This window comes from Girardinichthys multiradiatus, chromosome 2 (assembly GCF_021462225.1).
Source record: "Girardinichthys multiradiatus isolate DD_20200921_A chromosome 2, DD_fGirMul_XY1, whole genome shotgun sequence".
Lineage (NCBI taxonomy): Eukaryota > Metazoa > Chordata > Actinopteri > Cyprinodontiformes > Goodeidae > Girardinichthys > Girardinichthys multiradiatus.
In genome coordinates, this window is record NC_061795.1 from 10,378,378 (window position 1) to 10,389,144 (window position 10,767).

General features: G+C 40.3%; 2 protein-coding genes across 10 annotated transcripts in view; both read left to right on the plus strand.

The window, feature by feature from the left end:
* Window positions 1–1,076, plus strand: part of ppp6r3 (protein phosphatase 6, regulatory subunit 3) — a 67,356-nt gene extending 66,280 nt beyond the window's left edge. For all 9 annotated transcript variants that reach the window (XM_047390752.1, XM_047390742.1, XM_047390757.1 and 6 more), the window contains one exon: window positions 705–1,076. In XM_047390752.1, the coding sequence (XP_047246708.1) occupies window positions 705–756 (52 nt within the window). In that variant the 3' untranslated portion in view covers window positions 757–1,076. The remainder of the gene's footprint in view (window positions 1–704) is intronic.
* Window positions 1,077–3,033: 1,957 nt separating this feature from the next.
* On the plus strand, window positions 3,034–8,881 carry tmem170a (transmembrane protein 170A). Its single transcript, XM_047354553.1, has 3 exons — window positions 3,034–3,237; window positions 6,074–6,244; window positions 6,410–8,881. The coding sequence occupies exons 1-3, from the start codon at window positions 3,123–3,125 to the stop codon at window positions 6,538–6,540; spliced, it is 417 nt and encodes a 138-aa protein (XP_047210509.1). The 5' UTR covers window positions 3,034–3,122; the 3' UTR covers window positions 6,541–8,881.
* Window positions 8,882–10,767: the final 1,886 nt, after the last annotated feature.

The following is a 10,767-nucleotide window of genomic DNA, read 5'->3' on the forward strand; positions in this document are numbered from 1 at the left end:
GCATAAACCAAATACAGCCTTCCTCAAGCCATCTGTGAAGCACAAAAGGTCATGGTTTGAGGATGCCTTGCTACAGCAGGACGTGGCCAGTTCTGCATAGAATGCACCATGAATTTTGCCTTATATCAGAAGGCGTTTGAGAAACATATTAGACCATCTGTGTAAAAATAAATAAAGTTGAAGCAGAACTAGGCCCTGCAACATGACAATGACCAGAACACACTAGTAAATCCACAAAGGTCTAAGTGGAAATTCCTGGACCAAGTGAGAGCCCAGATCTCATTGAGGTGGTGTGAAAGTGACTTTAAATGGGCTGTACCGTTGAAACATCTCAAAGTGAGGAGTAGGGCAGACCCTGGTAGGTGGTTACAAAAAGCATGTCACTGAAGTCAGTTTAGCCAAAGAAGGAAACAGTAGTTATTAGGTGGTGGGGTGTCCTAAGTATTCCTCGGCTAAAAATTGCATTTTTAATAGTTTTCTTTTGTTTGTTTTAATGAGCCAAGTGAGATTTATTTCAGTTGTTTACCTGCACTTCAATCACTTATTTTCCAATAAAACTCATCTATTCAGAGATTAGACATCTATGGGAACATTTTATTGGCAAGAATTTAATATGGATTGCAATTTTTTTCCCATTACTTTAAGTAATAGCCTGAACTGTCAGTGCTCTGAAGCAAGTGATCTACATCTTTTCCTTTTTCTAGGCTGGACAGGAATTCCCTCTCTTCAGAGCAAGTCATAAATGGGCCAGCCTGAGGACCACACGTACTAATGGCCAGCTTGTTCTCCCAGCAGAGGGTACTGCTCAAAGCTGAACCAATCACATGTCCCAACAGGACCAGCAATACTCCCATTGGCTCATTATTGATGGAAAGGCCGACCAGGTGTACAGAATGATCCCAAAAAGAGAGAGACGGGACTCAGGCGCATAGAATAATTTTTTTTCTGCATTTGTTTATATACTGTTGTTCCTATGAGGTGATGTGCGACTGATATCTTGACACTCAAAATGAAATAGTAATGTTGCTATAGTTAAAAACATGATTGTATGAATAAAATATTTTATGAAAAGAAAATGTATACTGAAACATGGTGAATCACAGGAAACAGAAGCACTCGTGTCTGACACAGCACACAGTTTTACTTTTCTGGAGACGTTCCTAATTATTTAAAAAAAATTGTAATTCTAAAATTAGCAGGAGGGTCATGATCTGTTGGAAAAGACTTGTCTTTTTCCAAGCACACTGCATTCATGGTAAGAGTTTGGGAAAGGTCAGCTAGACACCTGAACAGAAAAAAATTAGTTTATCACCATATCCTCTCTTGGTTAATTCACACTTTAAACCTTAATCCTGAACTCAGATCCGTGTACTTGTACAACCTGAGGTTCTCAGACTGCAGCAGCTCTCTAATGCGGTCTTGTTTAAAATGAAAGAAGTGTGTTCTTCCGTAGCAACTGGAGTGAAAGGAAGATTTTAACAATAAACCTACAGTAACTGGGAATTAGTTTACCTGGAATGTCACTGTTTTTGGTTACTGAAAATATTCCCAGACAGCCAACTTGGTCTTTTCTCTTTTTTTGATAGAAATTAGCCTTGTTTCAGCCATTTGACCAGCAGTGTACAGCAACAGCTGAGGAGGGGGTATTACTGCTTCAATCTGTGTTCCATATTGAGAAAAAGTCTCTCCAGCACTTTCTTTGGCTTCTCATTAGATTTTGTTATGAAGGAATATTTTGTGCTTTAAAATGTATAAAACAAGTATACCTTGATGCTTAACCACCCCATACCTAATTGGGACCTATTGTTATATCTAGATTCTTAAACATTTGGCCAAAGTTTTTTTGTCGATTGACCAGGTATCTGAGAAAACTGTTAACCCAGGCATTTACACATTTAGATTATTAACATCCTTAATGCCCCCTCCTACCTTGAACTGATTGATATTTCTGGCCTCTCCTCTGTAAGGCCCATCAATTGTCTTTACCCACTTGACCTTGCAGGTCGGGGCAGGCCTGGTGCCCATCTCCAGCAATCATTGGGTGAGGTGCACCCTGGACAGGTAGCCAGTCATCACAGGCCACACAACCATGCACACACATTCACACCTAAGGGCAATTTGGAGAGAGCAGTTAGCCTAACAGCCATGTTTCCGTTTGTGGGTGGGAGCCAGAGTACCCAGAGAGAACCCATGCAAGCTCAGTTATGTGTAATTTTTACCGTGAACTGGACAGCCAAACGGCTTCTGTTATGGAGCTTGGAGGTCCAACATGGTGACCCTGGCCTTGCTTAACAGCAAACATTGCTTAGCATATTAGCTATGCTGCTTTAACGGTCTCCCACACAGTTCTGCACTTCCTCACAACTTTACACAGGAATGAACCTGAACAAAGCACGTGATATATGCAGATACTTAACAGCAGCCAGTTTTAACTCAGCTACGCTGAATAAAGAGTCCACGGTTTTTGTCCGGTTTGTATCTTCTCACATAACTGCAGCTTATTACGGTTGATCCATTAGATAAACTTCAAAGACCTATTTAAAGATTATAAAACATGTCAAGAAGAGTGAGATATTTCATATGGCAAAGATGATTTGTACATTTTCCTCAGCGCCGCAAAATGCTTGTTGAATAAAACGACGTTGGTTTGAAGGAAAACGGAGCTCTGAACTGTTTGCTCCCCGATTCAGTAAAAGCAGCTGCAATCTGTGTTTGTGGATATATATTCTGTCCCTACCGGTAATAAACGTCTCCATATTTACACGAGCATTTCTCAATGGTTAAAATAGTTATCTGCCTAAACAGTCACTATTGTTCGTGGAACAGTTCCCTGTCCCTCATGCAAAGACCAAAACACATGTAGATTTTTTTCAGGAAGATATAGTTTTCTCACAGGACCACTGTCAACCTACTGTTCTAGCTCTAAAATCAGTTTTAGAAGGTTAAATCCAGTTTTTATGGCTGATCAGGGGAAATGTGAACGAGGTTTTAACAGGATAAATGCTGTTATTTTGAAATGCAGGGGGGCGGGGCTTGGAGTGCTGTTGTGTCGATTTGCGCCGAGTGGCAAGTCATAACTTCCTTTCGCTATAAGCACATATGCATTAATTCTAATCTGAAATATGCAACATAGGTACGGTGAAATAGGTTTTGCCCAGCAAATACTCGGTTTGAATTTAGTACCGAGGAAAAATGGCACCCTACGAGGCAACGACACATCTCTCAGCGACTTCTCAGGTAAGCTAATGTGTGCTAGCTAGTTAGCCGCCCAGAATGTTTGTGTTATACATCGCAAAAGTTTCCGATTTCGGCGTTGCGTTCTGTTAAATATTTTATCTTATGAATGAATAAGGCTTAGAAGCTAAATATTAATCAATGGCGTGGTTAGTGATGCTAGCTAACTTTCTTCTTCCAGTAAGCTTGTTCATTTTTCTGCTTTGGATTACTCCCAGGAGCCGCTGGCAGAGCCGGTTGCCCACCAGCACCTGCTGTAGCCATTAAAGGTTTAATGAGGTTGAATTGTGCAGACAGGCTGTTCTGGCTTCAATATGTCCAGTATAAAACTAATGGCTTCGGTCTGTGTTACCACAACGTTTACCATAATGATAGAAACATAAGAGTTTTTGATGATAGGTACAGTCATTTTGAGAAAGGTCAAATATGTGCTAAACGTTCCATCTGGAAGCAATAATTCACATTGTTTTCTCACTGTGGAGGTTTACAGTATCTACAGCAGCTTTATTTGGCATCTTTGCTTCATTTTAACTGAGATAGTTTAAGAAACCAGACCTTCAGAATATAACAAAAGCAGAGCTGAAGCATGTATTACATCCAGTAAGCACAACTACCCTGACAAAGAGGGAGATGGTCCTATCGAACAGTGTTTGGTGCAGTCTGATCTCCACCAGCCATAAGGACACAATCCAGTATTTCAATCTGTAACTAGTTTTTGGAGAATATTTAAATGGGGACAACAGAGAATGGAAACTGTTCACAGCTGTTTCAGGTGGGGAAAAAAAACGATTTTTAAGAAGCTACAGATCATATGATAACCTGAGTTTGTGACAACAACCTGTCTGCTAACATTATTTAGCTCAACCATAACTTCAGATCCATGTTAATAATCACTCTGAGTCACTGCAAATTCCTTTTAATGCAAACTAATACCTTTAAACATTTTTGTACCTTCTTGTTGGAACAGCAGATTCAGTTGTACTGGTAGAAGGTTTCATTTACCTTCAGGTGCTTTTGATTGACAGAAGTTGAGACGTTCATCAAAATGAAGAACAAGACGGGGTCTTTTTTTTTTGAGCACAGGAGGATCAGTTGAATGGGTGTCTGGATAGAGCCACTGAACTAAAGAGATTCTTCAATAGGTTCAGTTGAGGAACCAGTTCTGCATCTTCCTTTCCAGCCCACAGCCAAACAGACCCCCCGCCCCCTCCTTTGACCCGCAGATTTCCTGTCACACCTGAAATGTTCCATCTCAGCTATGGACCCTTCTACTTTTACATCTTTGTCTTCAACCAAATTAGGAAAAGCAGAAGGCTTTTTTTGTAACAAATTACTTGACCAAACACAAATTTCCTCAGTGTTTGTTCTAAATATATACGTTCTTTATTTTTAATACCTGTAGTTTTTTTATTGTATCCTTCAATTGTTACTGAAGTTACAAAACTTGGACTGCTCCAGGCTAAGGAAAAACTAACCAGATATACAGGGGTTAGACAATGAAACTGAAACACCTGGTTTTAGACCACAATAATTTATTAGTATGGTATAGGGCCTCCTTTTGTGGCCAATACAGCCTCAATTCATCTTGGGAATGACATATACAAGTCCTGAACAGTGGTCAGAGGGATTTTAAGCCATTCTTCTTGCAGGATAGTGGCCAGGTCACTACGTGATACTGGTGGAGGAAAACGTTTCCTGACTCGCTCCTCCAAAACACCCCAAAGTGGCTCAATAATATTTAGATCTGGTGACTGTGCAGGCCATGGGAGATGTTCAACTTCGCTTTCAAACCAATCTTTCACCAGTCTTGCTGTGTGTATTGGTGCATTGTCATCCTGATACACGACACTGCCTTCAGGATACAATGTTTGAACCATTGGATGCACATGGTCCTCAAGAATGGTTCGGTAGTCCTTGGCAGTGACTCGCCCATCTAGCACAAGTATTGGGCCAAGGGAATGCCATGATATGGCAGCCCAAACCATCACTGATCCACCCCCATGCTTCACTCTGGGCATGCAACAGTCTGGGTGGTACGCTTCTTTGGGGCTTCTCCACACCGTAACTCTCCCAGATGTGGGGAAAATGGTAAAGGTGGACTCATCAGAGAACAATACATGTTTCACATTGTCTACAGCCCAAGATTTGCGCTCCTTGCACCATTGAAACCGACATTTGGCATTGGCATGAGTGACCAAAGGTTTGGCTATAGCAGCCTGGCCGTGTATATTGACCCTGTGGAGCTCCTGACGGACAGTTCTGGTGGAAACAGGAGAGTTGAGGTGCGCATTTAATTCTGCCGTGATTTGGGCAGCCGTGGTTTTATGTTTTTTGGATACAATCCGGGTTAGCACCCGAACATCCCTTTCAGACAGCTTCCTCTTGCGTCCACAGTTAATCCTGTTGGATGTGGTTTGTCCTTCTTGGTGGTATGCTGACATTACCCTGGATACCGTGGCTCTTGATACATCACAAAGACTTGCTGTCTTCGTCACAGATGCGTCAGCAAGACGTGCACCGACGATTTGTCCTCTTTTGAACTCTTGTATGTCACCCATAATGTTGTGTGCATTTCAATATTTTGAGCAAAACTGTGCTCTTACCCTGCTAATTGAACCTTCACACTCTGTTCTTACTGGTGCAATGTGCAATCAATGAAGACTGGCTATCAGGCTGGTCCAATTTAGCCATGAAACCTCCCATACTAAAATGACAGGTGTTTCAGTTTCATTGTCCAACCCCTGTATCTAGTAGTATGAGATGTCACATACTACTAGATTTGAATTTGAATCCTAACTGCTGTTTGAGATGGGTGAGCACATGTTGTTTGTTTATTTAGAGATGTGGTATGGTGTGTTTCTGTGGACGGCGGTGTCCTCGCTCATCTTCCACCTGCCTGCAGCCTTGATCTCCCTCGCCACACTACGGCAGCATAAGATCGCCAGATTCATGCCCATCGCTATCCTCCTCATGGGCATTCTGGGACCAGTTTGTGGGGGAGTTCTCACCAGTAAGCTTTCCATATGAAGTAGTATTTTGTTATTTTGTTTAATTCTTCTGTATACATGTTACAGAACATAGACTCATTTCTATAGTCCACCCTATCATCATCTGCTCCACATTTTTATCTTGGCAGGCTAATAAACAGCCATTAATCTGTTCTTCTCTTCTTTAGGTGCGGCCATAGCCGGGGTGTACAAAGCAGCAGGGAAGACAATGATGTCCTTTGAAGCGTTTGTTTTTGGTGTGGGACAATCATTTTGTGTCGTCCTCATGTCCTTCCTCAGGATTCTTGCCACCCTTTAGCATAGCTGAGTCTGTCCTCTTGCTCCTGTTGCTGCTGGTTTGGTTTTCCTACAGAAACCTGGCTGTTAAACCCAAGGACCAAAACAGATCCTGCTTAGGCTATGATGTCATTTAGGTGGAATCTTAATAGATTAGACTTTCCTGAACCATGGAAGGTACCAGTGTGTGACCTGAAAGTGTGCAACGTGTCTAACCCAGTGCCTCGCACTTTTCTCATTAGTTGGTATTATTAAGGTCAACAAAATACTGAGTTGGGATCAGCTGCAGTGTGCTCACTTTATTCCAAAGTGAAAGGAAAACTGCAGAGGGTCATTGAAAAGCACTTTTGAAGTTCTCTATGCAGAATGTGAAAGGAGTAGGCCGTAGTTTTGTTGCCAGGGATTACAGTTTTGCAGCAGTATGGCACTTAACTTCCCTCAGGGGCTGTGTGTGTGTGTGTATGTGTGTGTGTGGGTAAAGAACAAAGCTGACAGGCTGCTGCACTGTTAAACCAAAATCTGATGGTCGGATGCAAGACTCTTGTTTTATCTCTTGAGGCCTTATTTTGTGTTTTCCAGTGTCCAAAGTTTGTTTGGATTTTTGACTGAGTTTGTTCCTGTTAGAAGCTGCAGATTAGAAACCCATTATTCATCAGTGATTCACTGGCCAGAATATTGGGGCTAATTTCCAGTCTCTGCTTTTTGGAAAGCTTTGACCTGCTGAGACTGACTTTACCTGGGTCACGTTTCTCTTGAACTATGTTATAAGAAGACATAGGAACAGAATAATTTTTAAACCTTTACTTAGAATTATTCATGGAAGAAGAGGTAACAGTCCATCTCTGTGTAATAACAGTGGCTGTAATTTTGGGATTTGGTATTTCAGACAAAATCAGAAGGTTAACAAACTGATTTTATAATCTTACATCAGCATTAGAACAGTTAGCATTATGAAGTAGACCTTTAAGTTTAAGATTTCCAAAAGGTTCCCAAAATTGGCAGATCCAGCCTGTTCTATGATAGCTCAAAACAAGGGAGCAACTTTTCTGCACTATATTCAACCTTTTTATTACCGGCTGGAAGTTCTGTTCTCTTTCACAGTCTTAGGGAACAGCAGAGATGTCATAGAAAATATAATTTCTGTTTAGAAAGCTCCCAACACCTTTAGTTTTTGCTCTGACTTCATTTAAACACCTGACAGATCCAGAAAATGGCTAAGTTATTCATTCAGTAACAGTAATTTGGTGTGCTGCATTCACAGAGGAGAAGAAATATAAATCACCACATGTTTTTGAGTTCCAAACTGGACATTCACCAGTCAGGAATAATCACAATGGGAACCAGTTCATTCCAGTCACCAGCCAATTTCATGGTGCATTTTTATCCATTGATGTATTTTTTGAACTAAAAACCTCTGAACTCTGATATGCATCCTCACTATTCATCCATTACAGGTTATAAGCCACAGCACTTGATAGTCATCCAACCACACCCTGTTGTATCTGTATGTCCATATTCATGTTAACATGAATCTGAAATATTTGAGAGGATGTGTAAAATGGCAGTGGAAATAAAACCCAGCGTAATGTGTGCCCGCGTTATTGATGAGCAGATTTGCTCGTTCGACTCCATCTATTTAACATGGATCCACGTCTAACCAGAGTCATAGAGCCTGGGTGTACTTGCAGGCTGATGACCAGCTGTATGGGACTTCTAACTGCACTGAAGCCATATTTCTGAGAGAAGAACCAGGGTATGTTAAACCCACTTTGTAGAGCTGGCCTCAGATTGTGCACTTTGCTCCTCATGATGGTCTCCTGAATCTCTCTATTCTTAATGTCTGTTTATAATTGCCTATATGTTGGGTTGGTTTTTTACCCACACCTGTCTCATTCAGACAGAAAAAAGGAGATTTTTCCAGACCGCCATGTTTTGTCTGGTTTGGACTTCATTCAGGTTTACTGGTATTAAAAGATCTGGGAGTGCGATTAGTTGTTTTTCCTGTTTATTTTACTATCAAAATATTTAATATATTCGATGAATGTGTGCTAATGAATTCCTTCAAATAGTTTAAAATTAATTGTACATTTTTAAGTTTCCTGACAAAGATGTAAATGGCTCTATTTTTCTGCAGATTATATTTTTCTGTGTTAACCCATCCCCACCCCCCACCCCCGGGGTGACTGCTGTTATGTTGCTTTTTGATACTTGTATATCAAGAGAAATGAATTTATTGGTCAAAGGTATTTTCTGTATCTGTTAAAGGAAATAAGTTGATTGTTTTGTTGTTCCTGTTTTTTCTTATTTACTGTACATTTTTAATTCATGTCTGTATTGATTATTAAACAGTTTGTTTTAAGACATCTTCTCTTACCTGTAAATAAGACTTGACCAAAGTCCCACCCTCCCATTGCATCTTACAGCTGACCTTTAATGAGTTTGACTTCAACTTGGCTTCTGTAGGTTGGTGTCAACTAAATGGCTGATGCCAACTCTTTTGAAGGTACAGTTTAGTGGCTTTTAGGGTCCAAACTATTTGGGCTTAGATTCACTTTAACACTAATTAAAATGCTTCAAGCCAACACTCAGAATGATGGCAACTGTTAAACTCAATTTTTTGTAGAACTGCACAGATTTAAATATCACATGTTCTGACACTGCTCCAGTTGACCCAGTACATTCCCAGCTGTAGATACCTGATGCAGCGCTCCACAGTTGCCTCTGTCCGAAAACCTGCTTCCCAGATCTATTAGAAGATTCTGCTGCCAAAAGCCCTGCTGGAAGATGCTTCTCCTGCTTTTAACCTTTGTATGGTATTCACTTTTGGGACCCACTGGTATCTCTCAGGTCAAATTGACCTGGGACATATTTGGGGTTTTAAAAACAAGTCTAATATAAATTTTTACTTAATGAACCATTAACATATATTGTCTTTATCTCAATTTCAAACAATTGAGATAACATGTTTAATGATTGGAATTAGTCTCTATTAGAACACAAATTAACAAACGAAGCATCACTACTCTTTTTGTCATGTTATAATTTATGTTAAAAATCCACTATACTCAAGACTTGAGTGTCATAAATAATGCTTATCTTGGAAAAAATAATAAATAATGCTTATCTTGGAAAAAAAACTAATTGAGACAATGTTTTCATTAACATTTATTATTTTGAATGCAAACTCTCAATACTTACTCCTCATTGTGTCTAGAGAAGCCAGGGTCCTGGGCACATGTCTCCTTTGGATGTACAGTGTCACCAGTGCCTTGCCTAGCTCCTCAAGGAAAAGTCGCCTTTTCTGGAGAAATCAAAGAACATGATCCTCACAGTGCTGCTGGCTTTGTTCAGATGACAGCGGGCTTGTTGAAGCAGGTGTATGATGGCATCTTCAGCTCCAAATTCACAGATATGAACAAACTGAAGGGGGTCCTGATAGTCTGTTTGCTTACTCAAGTGGGCCAACAGGAGTCTCTCTAGGACCATGATATGGGATGTCAGGGCAACAGGTCTATAGTCATTGAGGACTGATGGGTGAGTTTTCTTTGGTACTGGAACAAGACAGGAAGTCTTCCACAACATTGGAACCTGGTCCATCCACTGGTCCCACACAGTGCGGATTGCTGCAAACTTGACCCCCGTTGTCTAACAGGTCTTGATTCCCGGTTGTCAAATCTGATGATCCTTGAGAATACATGGAAGCTCTTCAAAGACATTGTGGCTCTAAACAATGTTGCTGAGAGGTTAATAGAAAGCGATCTTTATGTCCTCAACGTTACTCACATTCTGTTTTCATGATTCTTCAACAGAGATAATTGTCTTAGCAGATCATTATAGCAAAAAGTAACAATGCGCACCCGAGTTCAACTTTAAAGAAACACTTCTTTGCACTTAATTTCAATTCATTTCAGTTTAAAAATTAGAGTAGCTTTTAAATTTAGCTGCCTTTACAAAAGAACATTGTCTTTATATTGCATCTTTTGCAAAGACAAAATACATCTTTTACCTTATATGTCAAGTGTTTGCAGGATTTCCTTTCCGTGGATTTAAAAAACGAACACACCCTAATAAAATGCCAGTTTTTGTGACATAAAAAAAGACGACATGTTTATTCTGACAATTCAGTGCTTAAGGCAGCTGAATTTGCTCCCTTGTTGAGTTGCTTTTTATTTAAGCAAGATTTGAATGACTGAGACCAACCTAATGTCACATGCATCATGTACTGAGAAATAAAGATTTACCTGGGGAA